The sequence below is a fragment of the Orussus abietinus genome, unplaced genomic scaffold, assembly GCF_000612105.2.
Source record: "Orussus abietinus isolate OABI.00-Male unplaced genomic scaffold, Oabi_2.0 scaffold157, whole genome shotgun sequence".
In the NCBI taxonomy this organism is placed as follows: Eukaryota; Metazoa; Arthropoda; class Insecta; order Hymenoptera; family Orussidae; genus Orussus; species Orussus abietinus.
In genome coordinates, this window is record NW_019394318.1 from 53,963 (window position 1) to 78,389 (window position 24,427).

Genomic DNA, 24,427 nt, shown 5'->3' on the forward strand with positions numbered 1-24,427 from the left:
ATCCCAGGAAATGAAAAGTTTATTACGAAAAAGGAAGATCGCGCACGATAACTCCTGTGAAGCGTTTTTCTGAAAATTTGATTCGCTTTTTATTACTCGGCATGTCGGTCGTGCCCAACCTTTGGCTGAGCTTTATGAGCTTTCAGATAAATTGCGTTCTTGCTCTTGCATCGATTTTGCGAATTTTATTTGTATACTCTCGTAATTATTTTCGAAATGCCATTGATGTACAAAATTGAAGAGTTTCTCGACACGGGCTTTGTCTGTCGGATTTGGTAACGAAAAATAAATTCGCTGCAGGGTTTTGGACACATTACAGTAATGACGGTATTTTCCAGAACATTTTTTTGAACGGTAAAAATTTTCCTCCGGGTCTTTCCGAATTTTCATTTACCGGAGCTATATGCGCTTCGCGATATCATTGCGCGTCTGTTTTTTTTTTTAGACGCGTAAATACGCAATGATGCTTCCGAATTGTGGCGGGAATTTTGGGACATGCAACGAGAGTGGTTTTGTTACACCCGGATAATTATTTCGTAAAGGTTTTCACGGAATTTTTCTTTGATGTTTATCCCCGACCACGTCTCATTCAACTGCCTGTGAATGAAAAATCTCCGGGAAGCTTTTTACTTACTCATTCGGCGATTTTCTCTTTTTTTTGTAATTATGCAACGTGATTTTTCTGCGTTTTTTACGTATCTCGCGATCATTGAAGCTGTCAAAGGACGCTGCAATTTACAAATCCCAAATAAGACTCTTTGGTCGCACCTTTCCTCTTTGTCTTTTTTCTTTTTCTTTCAAAATTGTTTTCGCGAGGATGGATTTTTCGTCAACGCCGCGGGTCTCGTAGAAGCTCGTATTTTTACTCATCGAGATGTAATTGCGTCACTCTAGTTTGCGACACCTTTGAAAAAATTTAACCAATATTGAAACGAACGCTTCAAAGAGCTTTTTATATGCAAATGAGGAAAGTGAGGTATTTTTACCGCGGCTATGAAAAAAGTATGTACTACTTATTTTCGGGCAAAATCCAGGACGTCAGCCCCGCTAAAGCTTCGACATCGCGTTACACATTTCGAAGTAAAAAGCTCCGTATGACAGCTTTTCGCGCTTTTTTTAGTTGCCGGAACTTTTGACATTTCGGAATATGATTGGGCTGTTTTTTCCCCAGAACGTAACCGCCGTTTCAGCTTTTCCGTTAAAGCTGCGAAATTACGGCGGACTTTTAAACGGAAAAAACCGGAGAAGCATTTTGGCATACCACGCGAAAGATAAAAATCTTTCCTATCCGTGGAAATCCTTCGTTGCACTCCATCGAATAAAACTCCGTCAAATCTCTTTCGTTACGAAATAATATTGCGGAATTTTTCACTTACCTCGGAAACGCTGCTATCCGCTAATTAGGAATCAAGGAAAGGGATCCTCTTCTCAGGGATAAAGCTTGAGCTTTTCTACCGTCCACCATTTCTATAAACTCTTAAATTCCAAATTGAACATCACTAAAAGGAACTAATTAAAATGACATTTCTTAATGTTCTCGGAGAAACTCAAACTTTAACCTGTCATATCTAAAATGAAAGATAGATCTGATAGAATATAACGTGTTGTGTTTATTGTTGTTATTATCATTATTATTCGTTAACCACAATCGCCGTTATTCGCCCCGGCCACTCTTACTTTATACAACGCCGCCATCTTTGCTCCTCTCGTTACATAATAATTCCTTTAGTCTCTATACATGTTCCTCTCTAAGTTTACACGACTATTGGCCGTATATGTATATACAAAAGCGTTGGGTTATTCATCCAATAGCTATAGCTACAGGTCTTTCCAAAACGTAGTCGCTTGGTCTAGGTCCACCCGTGGTGTTGCGAAGTTCCTCGCGAAAAGTCACTAGCCTCGCGCCCGATAAATCCCTAGTCAGGATTCCCTAGTTCTTCGGGCCCCCCGAAGGGGTGCGAAGCTCGTGAGACATTTTCCTGTTTTTTTCGAAAATCGCGCGCTGGGACATTACGTATGTGTCTTGGCTAGAAAATAATTGACAAAAATCTGTGGTGGTCGTTCTTTGAAATTTGCGCGTTTGGATTCCGACCTCGGAGTTCGTTCAATTTGTTTGTTCTGTATCAGCCGCGAAGAACCCTCGCCTCGTATCTCGGAAATTTCAAAATATCAACTGAGTTGAGTTTTGACAAGCTTAAGTACGTATTTTGGAGTTTGGAGGACGAGCCACGAGCTCAGGAGGGCGTGCCGGTCGCGATTCAAAATTCAAAATTCCCGCTCCTTCTCGCGTAAGTCGGACGCAACCTTGTATACATTTCGAAACATGTAAAGCTCTGTCGATTATTGATTTCAGTTATTGTATATATCTCTTCGTTTGGTACAGCTGCTTCTTGTCGATTGTGTCAACTGATTCGCCTGGAGCTAATTCGACGCAACGTCCAAGTCGGATTTTGAACTCTGCATCCGCCATCTTGGAATCGAAGTGTCGCGGACATTTCCCGGCGACTCCGTCCAGGGAAAGCTGAGGCGCACATTTTCGTCTTACAGGATATCCCTTGAACTTCTTCGGTTGGAAGAGAAAATGATAAGAAAAATAAGGAAATTACGTGCGATTTTCTCTCGGCCGCCATCTTGGAAAGCTCACACGACGTTGTGCGACAGGGATCCGTCGTCCCTCCACGTGTTCGCTGGAAAGAAAAAGTCATCTTTTCAGATTCTCACCGAAAAGCCTCCGAATTTGGACGAGGCGTGAATTCTAGGGGGAATTTCGGAAAAGCTCTTGTGTTACCTTTGTAGTGCACGTCGTGCGCCATAGACGGACACTTTGCGTCCGGTCGCTGAAAAATCAAGAAGAAATCGCTATAAGGATTTGTCCATAATTTCTATACATAAATCTCATGTTTTATTAAAAGCACTCAATAAATTTGCATCAATGCTACACCAGGTTCGGCCCAATCGCCTCAAGAGTCAGGGCGGCCTACCTTGCGGAAATCGATGTTCGTCCTGACGGTCCGGTGGTGGAGGCCCTGGAGCGGCCTAGTGTTATTCCCTAGGGGTGCTTTCGGGACGTCCTTCGTTCCCTGCTGCAGCTTCCTCATGACGTAGAGCTTAAACATCAAGAGGAACAGATGAGCGCTCGGCATTTTCTCGGATGCGTAAATAAAACATTTATACCCGTCGGGGGTTTTTTTCGGAGGCTTTAAAGATGGCGGAGTGGGACGCACCCTGCGAGGGACGAAGGGAAATAACAGATCGCTCGACTGTCGAGGGAGGAAGGAAGGAGAGAGAGGAAGACGCGGGGGTAAAAAATGGCGAAGATGGGACCAAAATGGCGGAGGTGGGCACACGATGGCGGGGAACCCACCTCCTGCGCCGTGATGTAGATGGGCTTGTTCAGAATCACCCAGACCGCGGTTTCCCAGCATCCGGGGTGCGTGGTGCTGCCCTCGTAGGTCATGTATCCGGTCGTGTCCGGAAGAAGTGCTTTCAGGGATAAATGTCGAACTTGAGTACTGTTACCTGGAACCAAAGAAGAACGTCCATCAAGAGCGACCCCGTGGGTATAGTCGATTCTACGCGGGATTCAGTGGGGGAGGGTTTTTATCAGTAATGTCATTTTGAAAATCCTTTCGCTAACGACCGTCATCAGACATCTCAGGGTGCCCCACATCTCTGTGCATTATGTAAACGAGAGTATAAGACCGTCTGACAGACTCCAAGGAAGTACACGGGGGTTCCTCTTCTTACGAACGCGTCCCTAAGAGCCGGGAGATTCCACCTGCCGTTTGGAATAATTTTCCTCTCGTTTTTTGCCTGGTTACCACCCCCGAATTCACATGCAAATTCCCAGTAGAATGCGCCATTTCTAGCTCTGATAAATGGGCTCCGAAGTTCTGCCCTAATTCCTGTACAGAGTGAGCAAACCACTTTAAGTGGGTGCTAACTCGACGGGTCTGATAGACCAGGGCGGCGTCGCTGCTGGTTAGCCAAAGCGATTGCCAAATGTGTCTGATAGGTGTCCCAGGAAGAGCCAGGGCTCCCAGAATGTAACCAATTACCCATACGAGCCAAACGTGTCTAATTAACTTTGACTTCTTCCGGGCGCCGACGAACTTCAACCCGTCTTCTATGATTAGTCTAAGCACCCCCTTAACGTGTCAACGATCTCATTAATTTGGCGGCGTTCAGGTGACAACTGGAGATTTAATTCTCGGATTCTGAATCCGATGTGGATTTAAGACTCTTTTGTTCCATCTAACAATTTCAAGGGATTATTCGGCACCCCTAATCAGACCATCAGGGGAGCGTCCATAATCCTAAAATTCGAATAAGCACATTTTCCCCTTTTCCACTTTTCAAGTTATTTCTCACCGATCGTCCTTTTTCACAGCCAGCCTTTTTTTCATAAAAATAATTCTCAGATATAAATTCATTCCGCAAATCCGGCGGTTCCGAGTCGCGATATAAACGCGGAACCTTTGCCGGACATCGAGTTCATTTATTTTTTGTGCGCTTTGCAGGTGATTTCCCCTAGTATGTGGTTATGCGCAGTATTTCAAAACTCATTGGCAGTCCAATCGACCGTCCTGAAAATTTAAAGCACCACCTTGGGGTATAAAAATTACTCTCCCCCTCCGAGCCGCCGCACCCATTGGAAAAGGCAAAAAGACCAGAAACCCGATGATTGGTACTATACAAATACATGTCTGTATATTCCTGCGCGTACATAAGTACCATATATATTCCGGTAGACGGCACAGCAGGTATGTACGTCGGTTTCCCCATACCTGCCACTCCACCAAACGCATATAATCCGCCAATTTCTACATACGTCATGCGTTTATATTAACATTCACGTGGCTAGAGTTTTGAGGCCTTTCTCGGAGATGTTTGTCCGCGGTCCAAAAATACGGGAAGTGAAAAATCACGAGGTGGAAGAGCTTAATATACAAGAGAAATTTAATTCATTGCTTTATTAAGGTGAAGTGACACACGTCGAGGAGCTTGATCGACGTCGATGAAAAAGATTTTTCTAAATATCTACGGTCTCGACGTTCGTTTTTATATCGACAGCTGCGTCAAATTATATTGGGTATTGTACCAAATGGCATCCTCCACCTGTCGTTCCCGTAGAATAATTAGAATGAAATCGAAGTAAAAGTCGAGAAATCCTCTGGATTCATGATTTCTGAGGCCCTAATTGACTGCAGAGGGACCCCCTGCGCCATCTGTGATTTCCGTGTCAACTACATTTTCACGCCGAGACTTCGTATTACCATCGTTGTAGCATAACAAGAAAATATCGGACGGTTCGATCCAATACCCTTAAAAAAAAGTGTTTTATTCGAATCGATTGATTTGAGGGAGGTTTTCACCTTAGTGGTATTGTATATGTGGAAGTATATATTACCACGAATACGTAAAAGAGTATTTTGGTGGTATGTACGCCTCGAGTCGGGTAACAAGCCGAATACTTTAATTACATGTTAGACCCGGCATTGCTCATATTTGCAAGTAGCAGAGTACGTAATCTAGCAACATAACCTCCTCGGTCCTTATGTGCGGAAGTCTTCGCGTTTGTGTGTCTAGTCTGACGCTGTTTGTCGCCTGTACATGGACATATATGTTCGCGTTCTATTTCTCACATTGAGTCCGTGACATTAGGGATACGAATGTGTACGTCTCCGCAAAATGGCGTCGGCACACAGGACGGAGAATTTCCGACCCTCTTCCGGTTTCAGGAGTTTCTCAGGTTGGCACTTCTGCCACCGAACGCGCCAAATAGACGTCGCGAGCGAATGGTTGCATTCATTCGCGTATTTTTCGCATCCATCGATTGTATGCACTTGGAGAGCGTTTAAAGAACGTCGAATTTACTTAACTTGCTGGATCTGCTTGCCGCGGTACTTAGAAAATGCCGGGTTAAGTCATACTTCTAACCTCTAACTCTTAAGGCCATTACGTAAGTGGAAACGAAAAGGTGAAACCTCTCTCCGAATTGGATGTACCGTTTCAAATTTTACCACGTGAATATGGGGACTCTAAGGAAGCTTCCGACACCCATGAGATTTCAATTTTCATTAAAAAAATGTCTATAAAGAAATTTAATAAAGACGAAACTTCGTGCATTTTCTACATCCAGGTCGGAGAAAAGTTTCACAAACGAGACATCTTTGACGCCACTTTCGTATCACCTTAACCTCAGGTTGGCCGGCTGTCTCTAAGGCGAGAGTGTAATTTCGTAATGAAATAACGCTTTCACCGAGTAATCGATAGCCCTGATTCGCGTTACCGCAGAAAGGGGCGAGGGGAGAGAAAGGATTCTGGCTGGCGGAAAATGCCGAAGAGCAGAGTTGGCAGCAATGACAAATAATAACGAGAGCGGGCCGAGGAGAAAAATATCAACGGGGAGGCGCCGAGCGGGAAAGATGGCCGCATGATTAATGAAATGCATTAACTCTTTCGAAAGTGGAAGAAAGGGCCTTGGTAAAAAGGGGTGAGCCCTCGAGGAGGGGACAAAAACTGGGATAAAAAATGCACGGTATCAGACCGAGCGGCTCCGTCGATAATGGAGAGCGCCGAGTGCGTTGTCCTGTTTTTTGGGGAATTCCCCTAGTTTCCCTTTTTTTCCTTACTTCTCTTTTTCTACGGAATCCATTATTTCTGCGGTCCTCCGCCCCGGGTTTCGTTCGCGATGAGATTTGGCCAGGACATTTATATAATCAGGGCGCAACGGTAGCGCGCCAATTTCAAATGCACAATTTGTCAGGATTCCCGCAGGTGATTCCCAGACTCGGGTAAATGCGATTCGATACTCGAAAGTAATGATCGCGAAATCGTGGAATAATCGGCGAAAGGTCTCTGGAAGTAGTCGGGCGAGGGTAAATGTGGATTTTTCTACGCCAAGTTTAAACGAGACGATCCAAGAAATCGTTCCATTTGACGCGGAAGTTCGACGGGAATTATCGTGAACGTATTCCAGCCATAACGGAGGGCGTTTTAGAGGCTCTTAGGGAAATTGATCGAGTGTAATGTCTGAAGCAATGGCGTTAATGGCGATAGTTGTAATTGTAACCGTAACAATCGTAACGAGGTCGCGGAATGACGTAACGACAGCCGAGCGAGGCTGTCGGTGAGGTTATGTTCGAGTCGCTCGCGCCGACGCGAGAATCGAGGGGAATCCTGGGGTGGCTAAATTGAAAGGCGAGACAATCTGGCCCTCCCTTCAAATAATAGATCCATCAGAATTCCGAACCGCCTCGAGGATGACAAAATGACGACTCCAGATAAGCGTAAAATTAACAATTATTTATTTGCAATATTAATCGACGACTTGAGGAACTTTCTCAACAACTTTTCTGTCTATGGTCGAAACAAGCCTAGCGTTCCTCTCGGGGCCACTCAATTGCCTCGTGTATCGCCTATATACGTATTCCTTTATCGATGGAATCGACTCGTCGAAAAAGTCGAGCATGACGAGGATAATTCCCCAGACGCGACGTTGTCAACGGAACATGGTTGGCTTTTTTTCCCTAGTTATTTTTCACGGGGCTTCCGGTGGACGGGGTAGTTACATGGGGCGGGGGCGTTTAGAGTTAGGTATGGATGTATTTTAATCAATACCCTGTTGACACCGAGGCGACCAGAGCACATAAATCATAAGACAATGGAGGAAAATGGCGGCGGGCGTGGAAGGCTGCCACCAAGGAATCCAAGTATTCCATTGTTGCTCACGTTACGTACATAATGCCCGCTTATATGTATATAGACACTCGAGCGTATACACGCGGTGTCTGAATATATGTATTGCCCGCCTATGGGCGCGCCTTGATGGGGAAATTCGAATTTGTATGCGCAGTCATATTGTACCAGGCGAGGCGGTACCAATGGCAGCCATCTTTGTGCAGAAGACAATTAGCGCTTCAAGGGAAAACGTGATTGCCGATGTTCAGGAACAATACACGTATCCGTTTAATATAAATATCTACTGATAATACATGAATACTGGGAAAAGGAAATATTCATGCAAAATTAACAGTTGGCTAGTGTTTGCTTATAGCTCGACGATGTTCGAATAATTCGTAGTTTCTGACATTCCGAAAGGATACTCGGCCGAAATTCCCACAGTAGTAAGATGCAGTTGAGCGAAATGGATCTACTAATATCCAGAAATAATAACAATTCCACTGGCTTTGATTTCGCGCTTTCCAGCCGAAGGGAGAGAAATCGAGCGAGATTTTCGAGAGCGAATCGCCCGAAATTTCGGAAACAGGGGAGGAACGGATATCACGGGTTTCCGAGTGGTTCTGTCATTTTAAGTCCTTCGACAAACAGAAATCCGCCGAACTAATATAGGAATAATTGAAGGTCGGCAAACGCTTCGCGAAAGAGGTCCTACCCGTGATCCGGTGGAAATCTCTGGCCGGATATGCTCCATTCCGAAAACGCGGCGTGTACCTAGGAAAACGTAGATAATAGGTGAAATATTCCCGAGGTATGCGGAGTATTAAACCGACACCCTGGAATTGTATTTTATTGCGCGATCCAGCCGCGTCCCGACAACTTCCGGTAAACTCCAGACGAGGCCGCGAGATGTCAGAATTCCCTGCTGGGATTCCCAGTTTACTTCAGTCCTTCCCAGGACGCTGCCAAGGGAGGACTACTTGTCAAAATAATATCACAAAAATCCAATGAAATTACGATAAGTATCATAAACACACGAAAATAATTTAACTTCCGCTTCATTACTTTCCCAGAATGATCACACCGAAGTTGGATGCTCTCTGTCGAAAATGGAGGCAGAAATATCGAAACAAGGGGAACGAAACCTGTCGACTTTCCTCGCGGTTTATATTTACTTTAGGTCCGTACACCTTGAATTCAGTTGTAGGGAGTTTTCAAAGAACCAGGAAGAACAAAGATGGCGTCCCCGCGTCTTTGAGTTGATTTATCCCGAGGTCCCTCTATCTCGGTTGCAGGGCCGCTACTTAAAAGGTATATCTTCTTTACCATTAATTCCCGACTTGACGGACTTAGACATTCCCCGTCACAAGTCCGGGTCGATTCGTAACGAGATTTTCGCGGCGATGAAAGCGTTTCATTAGCGGCCCTCAAAAACCGTTCGTCCCCGCAAAGTGCTCGGGGCACGGGGTGCATTGACTAAGGAAATAAGAGAAACGCGATAAAAAATCGAGAGGCACCTTTTCAGAAGATTGTAACGAGTGGCTTCGAGCCGCCCTCTACCCCCGCTGATTCTTTTTTCCCACGTTTTTCCCATTCCCAGATACGTCGAGAGAAAATCGAATCACGTCGCGCAGGGGTCGAGGGGTGGCTCTCGGTATAGAGACAGAGGCGACTCGTTACCTTAAAAAAGCATTTTCTTCAACCCTCTCCCGGGGGCGGATACGCCGGGGTTATTTTTCACATGGCGTTTTATTTATTATCCACCCCTCGTTGACACTTCCCGCCGCGGTGGGAAGCCTCCACGAGATATTTGGTGCGTGTACCTCGTATTCATCTAATGCGCCGTTAGGGGCGGTTTCCACCCCTCGGCGAGCTCCGTGAGGTCGCTACTAATTGCTACCAGAGGCCCCTTTCAACCCCCATGGATGTCGCCGCGAGTCACTCCCCGGGGAGGGATTCCGCATTTTCGAAAATTAGATCTCAATTAGACTCCCAGCGCGTCAAATGCTCGCGAGACCCGCCACTCGAAACGTCCCCCTTTTCGAATCGAATTTCTCAAAAATACCGAAGCCTCGCGCACCCTCGAGTGCGCCGCGCGAATTTAACGAGGTGACTGGTTTTTCGCTATTTCACTTTTCAGATATCCGGGGACAAATTTTACCGATCGTTCGAGAGCTCTAGGAAAGAGGGGTGGTCTCTGATTTTCCCGATTTACTTTTCCTCCTGATAAAAGAGATAATGAACAGCTTCCGTCTACTCACCTCGATAGGCTACCTTGTTGAACGCGCTGGTGATTATTCGAAGTTCTGGATTTGGCGTGTCACCCAACTGCAACAAAAGATACGATCTACGTGAATACTTTATGTCTTTGCTTTCGAAGGACTGACAAGGAAGGTATCCCGGGTCGATCTCTCCGATTTCATTTCTTTTATAATATGTTATAGTAGACTAAAAACTAAGCGACGCGTATTTTTATTATCTGCCATTAAACACTTTAAGGGGATGAAACCACGATCCAAAGTAAAGTCTGTGAGGGGTGGCTCATCCCTTAATTTTTTTTTTAATTGAAAAAATTATATTTTTCATTTCTCGTTATGAGAAAGCTTTTCCAGGTGGATTGGTTAGAAAAATATTCTGAAAAATGTTCTTGTGGANCTGTGAGGGGTGGCTCACCCCTTCATTTCTTTTTTTTTAATTGAGAAAATTATATTTTTCATTTCTCGTTATGAGAAAGCTTTTCCAGGTGGATTGGTTAGAAAAATATTCTGAAAAATGTTCTTGTGGATGAAACTGCCAAATCGCCTCTTGACATGTCTTACTGTAGAGGGTGGTTTCACCCCCTTAAAGTGTTTGGCAGATAAAAAAAAATACGTGTCACTTAGTTTTTAGTCTACTATAACATATTATAAAAGATATCAAATCGGAGAGATCGGCCTGGGATACCTTCCTTGTGAGTCATGAGATATGTCGTCATTCAATCCCGAAATTTCGGTTTTCCTCGATTTCCTGCCACTTTAGGAGGCCCTCCGTTGAACGCCTAAGTGCTGGGTGTAAAAGGGGCAAAATCGCTAAGACGTTTCGAAGTTCCGCGCCATCTTCGGTAATGTCCCATCGTAAAAGATAATAACCACGTCATAATGCAGCATTAATAAACAATGCGGTAATAGTAAAGTAACCCGGCCAATGGGGCCGTCTCGATGGGGGAAATTCGTGCGTCTCGAGAGAGCCAATAAAAAGGCTCTCGTCATAAGACGCGCATCTATATCGATTGTACTAACCCATGCCGTATTCACATAACCTCAAAGAGTTCGACACTTCACAGGATTTTATTCTTTCCAAACGATCAAACGGTAATTCGAGACCCGAGGAAATTTAGTCGAAACGAATGAACGTAGAAATTAATATGAACTTTTTCTTTTTTTTTTTTTTCGTTGTAAAATGCGATTAATTACGCATATTTTATACGTTTAAATTAGATTAAGCGGTTCTGGGGGATTTGTGAATTCCGAAATCGGTACGCGTTAACCATACGAGGATTGGCTGCTCGGGGGAATCGAAAAAGTTTCTATGGCCGAGATAGATCGGATCCAGGGGAAACGATGCACCAATGGGAGTACTCGCTCATTTAGTATCTCTCCCTGCCAGACCCCAGGGCATAATGTGTTTGGATTAGAGTCGCAACTCTTGCATCCAATCCGTTGGTCCAGAGATCGAGTATCACTTACATTGCTGCATAGCGAACAAACACTTTAGTGACATCCGTATCACACTTTTTTCTTTCCTAGCGACAGAGATTATGCCCGAGAGAGACTGGGACACGTCGGACGGGTCACGTGGGTTGACCAAAGATGGCCGACCGCTGAAAGTCCACCTCGAGACTTTGAATATTTCTCAGGTCCTTCAGAAGACGTTTTAAGCCGCGGGGAAGGGTTAAAAAGGTGACGGAGGAGTGAACGTTTTATTCTATATCCTTTCCAGTGCTTATATCATGGGACAGAATCGAGGAAGTGGTAACGAAAGGAGTGATATGAAATTATATGGCCACGAGTGTTAATAAATAAAGCCGACAAGTGAATTATTCATTTAGTAAGCCCGAGTTTCGAATTGGAGGCTTCTAAATAGATTCCAAGAGAGGATCTCCTCGTGAATTTCGACGTCTATTCTCGGAAGAGAAACTCTGCTTAGAGCTCTTATTACGGAACAACTTCTAAACAGAAGCACACCCTCTCTCGTCATGCAATATTTCGTCTCCGGGACTTGAAGGAATTTCCGAAACATCCTAAGAAGCTCCTTTATGGAGCTTCGTGATCTTCGTGAAGTTTATCAACATTCTTGGAAGTCTACGGTCGGACTCCTTGCTTCAAACGTTAAAGAAGAATTGCCTGGACTTCTTAGAAAGCCGCTAACCGCGACATTCACAATTTCAGCCTGATTATAAATGTTTGAAAGAAATCTTACGATCTCCCTAGTGAAATATCTATCTCATTAATTTTGTAAAATGTTTCTTATTGTTGAAACTAGTCCTCGTCAAAAATCGCGGTTCCCTATTTGAAGATAGGAATCCCAGAGGAGGGAACGCGGTGGTTCCTTCGGGAAAGTTGAGAATTTATTCGGGTATTCCAGGTCCGGAGGGCAGGGTGGGAAATCCGGCAGTTGTCGGGGGTGGTTTCTGCTTTTCCGAAGTAATTATTCCGTAATAATTGTCTCAGGCGCCGAGGCCCCCGGAATATTCATCTGAGAAATATTCGACACTCGGCTCTTCTCTGTTGCCTTTTCCCTCTTTCCTCGGCCTCCCTTGAATTCCCCTTTCGGCCGATCCTCCTATTCCCGACTCGTCGGAGATTTATTCGACTTCGTCTATCCGCTTGTAAGCGTCTTCTCGCCTCGGGAACTCGAATATAAACAGCCCCTTAAGTACTTTCCAGGGATTTTGAGTCGCGTTACTTCTTCCTCGCTGACCAAGAATTTCAGACTGTCTGATGAGACCGGAAACATCGTCGGGATAAAAAAGGCGAGTTTGATGGAAATTTCAGCATATATTTACTATTTTTTTAACTATTTTCAGCACTTGGTATTCACTCGTAAATTAACTATCCATCTCGTGTAACGTCGTCAAACTTTTCGGGCATAAGGAAGCGAAAGCGTGCCAGTTTTGGGAGAATTTAGGGGCCCCTTTGAAATCCCAACTATCGTTGGAAGCTGCCGGAAGTGTCAACGATTGTTACGAACTCTAGGTGTTTGAAACTCGAGATGACGTCGAGGATCATCAAGGATCGAGGCCGGTGCTTGGGTACCAAGATGGCGGGGCGGGTGAGGTCCTTAACTGCCAACATAATTGACAATTTAGACGCTTCCCAGGACTGATTAAACCCTGAGGTACCAGCCCCCACCTAGATGCGACATCCACAGCTTCCCTGCTACTTGCTGGTCCAGGTGCTCTTCCCGTCCGCGGCCCAGGACTCTCTGGGATCCCGGATATATCCTTGACCCACCCGTGGCCATCTTACCCCTTGTTAATAGCCGTGATTAGATTCGTCTCCATCAGGCTCGGATTCGGATTCAATCTACCGGCTTTATTAATCGTCTTCTTCATTAAGTCCTGCGTATTTTATCTCAATCCCACAATGGCGATTTCTATAGTTTTTCTTACCATTTACATAATTAATCGCTCCGCGTTTCGTTTCCTTCTTGCATTGAGTAGAACAGGTATAGGTATAAAATTTGGTGTAAAGTTCTGAATTTCATATCTAATTTTTCCTGTCTGATTAATATGCTTTTTCTTTAGCTTTCAATTTAAATAGTAGGAAATTATTGTTTTTATTAAAACATAATGACTTGCCTGAACCATCAGCGAAATGGCGACTAGTCCTTGGCTCTTATGTTGCGCTTCACTCATGTTGTGATACAGGTCCGCGTTGAATCCGTAGACTTGTATCTGAAACAATGAAGAAAAAACAGGTTAAAGTTAAAAAGTTTTTGATAAAAATGCGTATTAACTGATTTTCTGTCGTCAAAGTTCCAGGGAACATTATCATACCGGAGGGCGAAGTTATTCTAGGAAGATTAAACCGCCATTATCGAAGCGGCTACCAGGACGCTCAATATTTAATGTACTTGTGATCAAACGATCATTATTAAATATGAAATATTAAATACTAAATGGGCCTCGCCCATGTTACGTCACAACTTCGCCCCGAAACGCGAAGTTATATTCCGAAATAATTTCCCAAAGTGTCCAATTTATCGATCACGACCGGGAATCCATAATCGTTTTTGTTTATCAAATGCCTATTCAACGATTACCGTGCCTGGGAATTGCGTAGTTATTTCGTGGAAATTGGAACGCTACATTCGATTCCGTTTAGTATGTAATACCTATCCTTATGATCCAATGATGAATATTAAATCCCGTCGATTTCCCAGGAAACAATGGGACCGCAGAAATTATTGCTCCGAGAATTAACATTATATATCGCAGAAATAAATACATACTCATATATAGACATTAATAACTTAAGACTTTCCTAGGAACATTCACTATGGGAAGATATTTCGAAACGACCGGAAATGTCCTCGAAATTCGAGGTGAGTAAATGTGGGCGCGAAATATGAACTCCCCAAGAAAGTTTCCCGGATATTAAATATGAATCTTTCAAGGAACTTTTTGATTCACGCTCTCGTAACTTTTTCGATAGACTTGAAAATCAGAAAAGAACGGAGTGAAAAAAAGGAATTATTCTACGCAGGGCTCATGATTTGCAATAACTAAAAACTTGTGTTTCTTTTTAAATTCCTGCCTTTCTCAAAAACTCTTCCGAAAATTGTTCGAGTGAATTCAAACAATGTCGAACAAATTCTCGAGTGATGCTGCCCTTGTTACCTTTGTATCTACGGTCCATTCTCATCCCCCTTGTTTTTTAATTTCCCGCCGCGTTTAACGCTCGAATTTAATTGAAATATGAATGAAGTAGATAATTAAAATTAAATTGGAATACCGCCCTTTCAGCGGCATCAACCGGCCAGACGGTAAAACAGTGGAATAATTCAATGCAGAAACTACGTCTCTCCAGAACATCGAAATAACTACAATTAAAATCCGGGACATCCTGGGTTACACTGTCAAACAGAAAAGGAGGTTTCGATTTTCTAAAATTATCTCCTATTTGATTAGGTTCTTTGTTCCCGGTGAATGTCCCTTCCCCTTCCAGCGATCCATTCCTCGGATGTCCCTGTTTTATATTCGAGTTCGGTCGCAGTGGAAACGGGGAAAGTGGTCGGAATTAATTTGGAATGCCACCGAATACACCATTTCCGGAGCGCGAAACATCCGGGGATGATAAAAGGGAACTATTCGTTGTCAGAGATCGCATTTTTCTGGCATTTCGTCGGAGCTAGGATACCGAGGGTGCGTCGGTGCCCGCTTCAAAGGGGGTGCGCTCTGAGGGTTGGGTGAAGGGGTAAATCCACCGGGTCTGATCAAAGTATGACGAGTACTACTGGGATAGGGGATTTCTCCTGTTCCTTTTTCCCCTAGTCGCCTCCTAGGTCCTTACGCGAGGTTCCTTTTCACTAGTTTTAAAGGGTGGGAATTTCGTACCCCGACGAAATACGGGCAATGTAGGGATGCGGTGGGCGGTGGGAACGGTGGGTGGTGGGTGGCGGTGGGCGGAAAGCCAGCCACGGCTTTCTTCGCCCCCCCAAGACCACCTTTCCCCTAATTTCTGTGTTCCACCCCTCTCGTTGGCTCGTTTTCTCCGTTTCTGAATTTCTGATCAAAGGACATTCCACGGGGGTGGGTCTTTCCCCTGGAGCCAGCGATAATAACGCGATTTTACGGCCAACGGCCGACTGCGATACGGCCAAGGCCATCCCCCTATATCGGGGGAGGGCGGAAACCATCTCTTTTCCGAATTTTCACCCCGGAATGGGATATCGCTGTCCGTCGAGGTTTCCTATTTGCCTGACTTAAGGGCTTTTAAGAAAATATATGCCGTTGATGTTCTCATGACAGTATCGTGGAAAGGGAGGTACCACGGTTCAAAAGATCTTTGTTACGGAAATATGGGTTCCAGCCGGGAAAAAATACTCTCGCGGAGAGTTAGAAATCATCCGGCGAGTCAAAAAGTAGTTCCGAAAGTTCGGAATTTCATATCCCGATGAAATACGAGCACTATCGGTACATAGTGGGAGGCGCCCGCCACCCACTTTTCGCCCTCTGCTCGCCCTCTTTCCGCCCACTTCCACCCCGGCTTTCTTCAACTCCCTAGGACCAACATTCTTCGCTTTTCTATGTTCTAGCCCTCTCAGGAGCTCGGTTTCTCCTTTTCTGAATATTTGATCAAAGGACATCCTACGACGGTGGCTCGGGCTCGCATATTTCTTTTGAAGTCGGCGATAATAATAATTTTACAGCCTGTCGATGACTACGATAAGGCAGGTGATCTTTGCACGACCGATAGGCCAGGTTTATCTTTAATTCATGCCTGGAATAAGAAATACAAAAGTAATATCTATTACCCTTCTAAGTCGTCACTTATTCTCTTCTCTTAAAAGCTGCGACTGGAAATAATAATTTCTTCCTCGTAATTCTTCCGTTCGAAAAATGTCCGTTTAAAGGACTTCCGAACGTCATAAAGTGAACTTGTCTTTCTTTAATCTTCTCTTTTTAGTCAAGTGGGAATTTCGTGGTTAAATTTTGGAGGTCTCCGATGGATCTCAAGTCCAAATACTTCGAGATTCTTTTCGCCCTCTCGCCATCATATTGCCTCCAACTTCCGGTCTTGCAACAGTTCCGGAATTCGTCCTTTATTGAAAACGCTGCCTCCCTTCTACATAACCATCCGTTTCCGCGAAATCGAGTTTCTGTTTGATAATTACGTTTTTACGTTACTACTGAATATCTATTCCTATTTTCCACATTTCTAATTATCCATACAGAAAATAATAATTTAACTGTAGTCAAGCTAAAGGTGGACTAAATTCCAGGTTAGCGGAAACTGTCAAAAGGGAAACGTCGAAATTCGCCGACCCAGAACAAGTTCGACTCTAAATATCTCGGAACCTATTTTCCACACTTAGCCGCCATCTTGGAAACAGGTTCCGGTCTTCCACCTCTTCGGAAACTCCGCTCTTTACTCCGCACTTTGCCGCAGAAACATAATCACTCCCTTCTGGATATAGAAGGGAGTCCATCATTGTACTCTTTCAAGGATTAAGTGTCTAGAAAAGTCGATTCGATCGTCACTTTTTCCATTTGATCTATCTCGTCGAATGAAGTCACCTTTGACCATTTCTTCCCAACCCTATCGAATTTAAGACGATAGTTCTCACGGTAAATAAAATAATTTTAGGTTTTCATTTATACTTCGAGCGCACATTCTTTATCGATTATGACGCTTTAGATATCTCGAAAATAGTTCTTCGTGGTGTCCGCCATCTTGAAGGACGCTCTTGGTCTTTCACCCTCTCCAGTAACAGCCACTTTAGCTTTACTAAAGTATAATCTCTTGACTAAAGTACAGTCTCCAAGTGCAGTTTATCTTCCGCTGATTTATTATTTACTAACACGTGCACTAACGGACGGATCCCCTTTTTATTCATAATTTATTAATGAGACGTCGAACGGCCACATTTCAGCGCGGGGTATTTCCACGTATTTAGGGTGGAATCTGTCGAATTCGGTGACGGACTTCGGGCTCGAAATACCTCGAAAACCGTTTTCTGCCCCCGGCTGCCATCTTGGAGCGAGCTTCCGGTCTTCTACCGCCTCAGGAACCCGGTCTTTACTCGGCACTTTGCCGTCACTGGAGCATAATCACCCCCGTATACTGGAAGAGGGCCCTGCGCAAAAGGTGATACGCTTTCGCCGGAAGCGATTTCGGGCTTAGGGTTGATTCTCCTGCAAGAGGGACCAAAGCCAAAACGGGAAGGGTGTAAGGGAACTTTCAAGTATTCTGGGTCAGCGGTAATTCCCCTCGGGAACCCCTAAACCGAGGGATTCCATACTTGAGGTCTGGCTATCAGCTTTCGGAAAATGCAAATCCACGACCAAACGGGCCCCTCCTTCGCTCGATTCCTTTCGGCCAAAAAAAAAAAGAAGAAAAATGTCAAAAGAACCTCCATCGTCGCACTTCGACAAGTGTTTCTTCTGAAATAAATGAAGGAAGGGTGGAAAAATATCCCTGGATTTTCTATATGCGCAGTGTTCATCTCGAGGCGGGCGTCGCGGCCGATAGTTCGCGGCGGCGCCGCGGTGGCGACACCTCCGCGGTGTTTCCGTTGGCGCCAAATGAAATTTCCCTGTCGCGAATTCCGGGGCGGCCCACTTTCGCGGGGACTAATGAAAATATCGATTGATATTGAGATCTCCCGCTCTCGTTTTGTTTCCTTCCGGCCAAAGCCGGCGGCAATTTTCGAAAGTGGACAATTTTCGGGCCGGCGCATAGCTTGAGAACCACTGGCTCAGATGGATTCGCCGGCTGTCAGAGCCGGTATCGTTTTTCGTCTCGTTGAATATCGACGGCTTGCCACGAGTACGGGCGACCTCGCCATTTTCGAAAGGATCGATACTCGGAGCTTTAACTCACCCGAAGCCAGCCCGCTCCTTCATGCGCCGATCTACCCACCTAATTTTCCCGATGGGGAATTCCCTAGAAATTTCGCAAGGTTTACTGGCTGCGACGACGTGCAGCCCGCCGGATCCAACGGAAAGTACCTAGGTCTTGACGCCACCGCGCAGAGGCTCCGCGCGCTGCGAAACTTCCACATTACGTCTAATCGCAATTCCAAAGACATTCGTGCGCCGTCGAAACCACAAATCATCTCTCGCCCCGCGCGTTACTATCTTCTTTTTCTTTTTTTTTCCCCCCTTTTTTTCAATCCGCGGCTTTCATTCAATCGACGTTTGCTTTTTGGATTCCCCGACCGCGAATATGGAAAAAAGAATTCAGAGGAAACATTTCCGAGCCGTTCAATACCGATGGAGCGTTTCCGCGTCACGCAAAGTGCATCGGTACGTCCTAGGAGTTTGATTTAAAAAATGTCGGCTGGTCGGCGCCATAGAACGGGAGTCCAAGATTGTAGTTTACTGTTCCGCATTGCGGAACGCATGCGGGGCCAACGGCGAGTCCTCTTGGAGCCGGCTAGTCTTTTGGACCGAAATCAAGAGACGCGGCGGAGTTGGCGAAAATTTCGGCAAAATTTCTGCGGCACTCTTCTACTCGAATTATGCATTGGTGAAATGTATATATGTAGTGTATCGTACAGGTACATATTTTCCCCCTTACCCCATTGACTACAAAAGGCGGATATATACGTCCAACATTTGATCCATTATTGTCTGAACGTGGTCATGACTTTCGTCCATACGTCGAAAGGGCTTGTCAGTCAAAGAGTTAATGCCTTATGCTTGTCATTTGACAACTCTTCAAACTGCTCGTAGTAAAAGTCAGTCGACTAACATACGTGGTTCTGTATTTTTAATAGAGTTTAGATGCATAATTCCTATCTTCATCTCTTGGTCACAATATTCTTACCCTTGCTCGAAAATATATATATAGGATAGAGATCCATCGGAAGGACCCCATTAGGCATAATTGGCACGACGGAAGCCTTGCTCATGACGCCCCATAGCGTATGGGCATGCCATCCTCGATTTCTGGCACAATGCACCATTCACCTATGAGAGATGTACGGCCACAATACTACTCCCCTTGTTGGCAGCCAACTATATTATCCCAGAAACGTGTCAGATGTAAACGAACGAATAAGCACGGCTCATAACACGTCTGAAAACAGCTCCAACTAGGTTATGTATCCTTCACCGAAGCACCGGATTTAACCTAGACAAATTCATAAGGTCGATCTAATTAATTGATTAAAACTACGGAGATGATAAATTGTAATCGCAGGAGTTAAATCCACATAACAATATTTACTACGATACTTGACAAACTCCTACAATTGTCCAAGGGGAAGAAGAGTGAAACCATTACTATCCGTCGCAAATATTAATGCCGGGAATTGTGGTTAGCTATTTAAACGATTACGGTTCGGGCCGTAAGGATTGCCGCAAGGCTGGATCCATTCCCCTAGGCGTGAATAATTTCCCCAGACTCCGACCGCCCTCGAGTGAAATTTTCAAATGGCTTCGCCTCGTTTTCCTAACCTCAACCAGAAGTTAGAGGTGCTCGGGACAACAGACAGAGACAGTGCGACAAGGGTCGTTCAACTATAAACGACCACTACAATTACGGGAAGCTGCCATCGGGCTCCTCGACGTTAACGCCGACCTCGAATAATTAAGCAAATTTGCACGAGCGTGTTTCGCGGGTTTTGGGCTTTTTCCCCTAGCGCCATCCTTGGATTGGTGCAAGCGCGGCGCCAGGGGAAATCCCGCTTGATTATTTCCAAGCGAGGCACCTTCGGGACCGCCACGTGAAGAGGAGCACTTCGACATGCATGTCCTCGAATAAATGTTAACAATGCTTTCGATATACGGAAAAAGTCTGCCGTTACGAGGTAAAACTATGCACGTTTAAAATTAAGTACAAATGATAAAACCTCGTGGGTGGGTCGCAAGGCAGAGGTACATGTAATGCCGCATCTCCCGAAGATGCACCCCAGACGATACGTCTCTTTTGACATAATCGAAGCAAATGCGTACCCGACTGCAGCAGATACTCAGCCAGCCCCAACCTTGTCCAAAACTTGTTAGGCAACTCGATCCGAGACGCTGAAATGGGACCGTAGTGAGCCATATTGGGTAAATAATGATCCCTACCTGCAATGTTCAAAGGTGCCTAGCAATTAAGGGAATTTAGCGCGATACCGGTATTGCTCGGTTAACCTCGAAATATCCTTTACGTCCTGCGCAGTTAGAAGGTACTATTTGAATTAAAATTAAGAGGTACCGGATAATTAACCGAGAGTAACATAACCTGACTAAACTAACTTGCCGAGAGTGAAGCGTAAGAAGTTCAGGGAGAAAAGCATGTACTGCATGTATAATACGCAATGTAAGACAGAATTCCCGCCCACGATTTACTCATCGCTATCCTTCTTGAAAATAGGGGCGAAAAGTCCTGTACAATTTTTGTCTACGACTTGTAACCTAACCGTAATAATGAATTAAAAAAGCCAATCAGGCGCGCGTGCGACTAGTCGACGTGCTTAGTTAGCTATTTCTTAATGAATTATTACATGTAAAACTTAAACAACAATTCAACAGGACTTCTCGACTCCATTTTCAACGCTGGTTCATTGTCACGCGATGTGTAAATCATAAACAGGAATTTTCTTACACCGGTTGCTGATGTACATTAAGAGTCGCGGTTGCGTCTCGGACAAGATCATGGCCGAGCGTCTCGACCGAGCGCTGCGTCTCTTTACTACATTGATTCTCCCTCATTGATTCAAACCGTTAAGATCGACGGGGGATAGGCCTATGGTGTTTGGTCTACGAGCCAATAGGAATTCGGTCCAGAGAATGGAACCAAGTGCAATCCCGAGCACCAGGGTCAGCGGCGACAATCCGGGACACACTTAATGGCGTCGCGTGGCTAACATCCCCGTATTTGTCCGGCCGGTGACTACAGGCGACCGCTAATGGTCAAACAACGTCCGTGATACGAGTGTGGCGATTATTATAGCGCGGAGCGTGCCGGGCACAAATTGACAGGCATAATTGGTCCAATTTGCCCGAGTGCCGGGCGAGCCGCGCTTTCATGGTCTTAATCCGCCCGGCGACAAACCGAGCTTCCTCCTGGCCGCTTTTCACCCAAACGCGGTAAGCCCGGCTTCGGCCGGCGGCAGTCTCGACTCCGCTGATTGAATTGCCAATTGGAAAGAAGCCCCTGTCGGTTCCAAACTTGTTGGGCAATGCCCCTTTTAAACGCCGATTCCGGCCCCTTGTTCGCAGCGCGGCCTGGCGGCGCCGCCGCGAACTAAGAGGCCGTTCTCAGACTAGCCGAATTTCGTAACCCTTTCAGACGAGTCGCTCGGTACTCGAATTTTGATGTAAGGTGCAATTAGTTTACGTACCCTCTCGTTACTGGTGTATAGACCAGTTGACTTACAGAAGCCTTGGAAACTAAGGATACGCTTTATATTTTTATGAATTTTTATAGTTTCCTGTTACACTGGGTGGAGTTTATGCAAAGTAGTGACACTCGAACTCCGATGTAAGGTGAAACTAATTTAAGCGGCTCTTGTTCCTGGGGTGTAGGATAGTTGCCACGTAAAAGTTTTGGAAATCAAGGATATGTTTCATACATTTAAGAATGTTTATAGTTTGCCGCTATAGTGGATGAAATTTATGAAAGTAGGGATACTTGAACTTCGATATAGGGTGCAACTAGTTTGCGTTGCCGTCGTCATTACCGATGTATAGGATAGTTGTCTCGTAGAAGCCTTGGAAACAAGGCGTAGGCATCATATTTTTAAGAATTTTTATGGTTTCCTGTTATACCGAGTGGAGTTTATGGGAAATAGTGATATGGCCTTCGATAAAACGATGAAGTGCCGAGAACACCACTAATACACCCGGGGTAAATGCATATCTCAAGATGGCCCGCCACGCATCCCTGGTCCATGGTCGACCTAATCCGTTTCGTGCTTAATTCCTATTGGGTGATCGATCCAGTACCCTATGCATCACGGGATGCATCTACAGAATACCCTACATGACATCATTAGTCGAGCACGTTATGCCTGCGATGTGCGAAACCTAAATAGAAGTCCCCCTGATTTAGGAGTTGCCAGAGATCGAATTTATCCCAAGCTGTTCTATTTCCGATTGGTGCGGGAAAATGAGTTGACTATCTTCCGCATCGGACTCAAAAACCGAAATTTAGATTTTCATGGGATTTGATCTTTATCACTCTCCTCGAGGAATCCCGAACAAAATGATCAGTGTTATGTCTGCACTCCACGGTATCTAAATTTACTTTTCATCCGCAATCGGATGTTGGAACGCGAAGAAGCAACGTCTTCGACGTCCTCGCTAGGGAATTTATCGTAGGGAGGTTCTGGGGAGATCTAGCTACTTTGCATTTCCGCGCCCGGATCTGGGGTCAAAATCGGAAAATTGATTTTCCCTGCAGGGCTCGCCCTCGGACAATGGTGGTTGTATAGGAGGGTCATCGATCCCGAAACCAATGGTTGGATAGTGTCCAGGCAGTCCGAACGAAAGACGAATCGATTGGTGGTCCCGCTCGGATTTCCCTGCGGGAATAAAGCCGATTGTCCACGGGTGATTCCCTAGATGGAACAGCCCAAGTGTCTTTGCGTTTGTCTTGATACCAAGACAAGGATGGATCGCTAGGGCCGCGCCTTTCCCCGCAACTGCGGCTCGAATAAGCAACAGCGTTTCTTTCCGAGCGGTACCCCCCAATACCCTCCAAACTCCCTAAAAATGTCCAAACCTCCAGCTCCATAAACTCGTGAATTACCCGCAACCAGGATAAAGGGTAACATTTGATGCTCCATCATCCGGCGCGTCAACTCCAACTTTTAAAAGGGAGTTCCAAATGTTCCGAAATTGATTACGAGGTTAATTATAAATAATGGAGGTTCGCGAGTACCTACTCTGCAGGAGTCAGCACCAGCTGGAATTATTTCCGACCCTTCTGGTAATAGTCACAGGTTAATAACAATGCCTAACAATATCCAGGAGGTGTCGTCGAAATAGTACGACGCCCATCCGCAATTAAGTCGATCGGAATACTTGGACGGATTTAGAATTCATGTACTTCCCCTCGCTACGACCATGTCTAATTCAAGGAAGCGAAGCTTTGGTTGTAGCGTCCCAGGAGGTCGGTGTTCCTGTATGAATTTATGTATAGGGATAAAGCAGGCTTCCCCTGTATGATTCAATAGGCGGATCGATCGATCGTCCTCCCAGCATCCCAGGTCTACCAAGTGCGGGAGGGCAAGAATGGTCCATCGGAACATCGCACATGGAACGTCATCTCTTTCCTGCAAGTAGACACAAGCCGAGTTCAAGCTTGGCGTGCCGCGTTAAATAAATTGTGGGAATCCTCGCATCGGAAAGTGAAATCGTGCCCGGCATCCTGGCGTCGGGATTCCAAGGTTTCGTTCCGGGATTCCCAGAGATGGAGTCCCATGGGATGTCTTCTCTGAAATACGACTAGTTGTTCTCAGGGCATTCTCGGGTAAAAGCCAGGTTCAGAGACCCGAGGCTACGCTGGATGATCGTCTCCCATCCCTAGTCACTTTCGACGCTGGGAAACGAAGCCTCCACCAGATTTCCCCAGATTTCCACAAATTCCCCGAAATTCTCCCAGATTTGCGGTACCGTTTTGATTTCTCTGCGGGAATGGACCCGACTCTAGAAATCCATGTCTATTCCCATTCTCCATGGTATAGAATAGACATGGACGTGTAGTACCCATCAGGCGACGCTCAACAGTAAAAAGCTCATGCGACTTGTTTAAAGTACCCGCGGAAAAATATTTCCTTGAATGAGTAACATATTTATTGGTTCAACCGTGGTCATTATATGTACAGACAAATACTCGGTTGACGTGACTAACTGGTCAAGTGAAATAAAATTCAGTTCACGCAATTGAAATGAACCGGACGCGACCAAACGATCTGTTTAAATTATTATTTTACCTCTGCGTGTACTTCTGCGATGCAAAGTAAACCGTGTTTGTAGGTTTCGTTGGTGCGTCAAATCAGAGAAGGAGGTTCTTCCCTTAGGAAATCCAGATTGGAAGATTTC

At 45.3% G+C, this 24,427-nt stretch overlaps 1 protein-coding gene across 4 annotated transcripts in view; it reads right to left on the minus strand.

The window, feature by feature from the left end:
• Window positions 1-1,587: 1,587 nt before the first annotated feature.
• The window catches only part of LOC105702672 (carbonic anhydrase-related protein 10), an 88,282-nt gene continuing 65,442 nt past the window's right edge, over window positions 1,588-24,427 (minus strand). Inside the window, exons 5-11 of one of the 4 annotated variants that reach the window (XM_012430398.1) lie at window positions 13,523-13,618; window positions 9,945-10,011; window positions 3,365-3,519; window positions 2,982-3,107; window positions 2,789-2,837; window positions 2,607-2,687; window positions 1,588-2,521 (exon numbers count right to left, since the gene is read on the minus strand). In XM_012430398.1, coding sequence (XP_012285821.1) covers window positions 2,641-2,687; window positions 2,789-2,837; window positions 2,982-3,107; window positions 3,365-3,519; window positions 9,945-10,011; window positions 13,523-13,618 — 540 coding nt within the window. In that variant the 3' untranslated portion in view covers window positions 1,588-2,521; window positions 2,607-2,640. Of the gene's footprint in view, window positions 2,706-2,788; window positions 2,838-2,981; window positions 3,108-3,364; window positions 3,520-9,944; window positions 10,012-13,522; window positions 13,619-24,427 lie in introns of all 4 variants that reach the window. The other 3 variants (XM_012430396.1, XM_012430397.1, XM_012430395.1) reach the window with 3 other exon arrangements.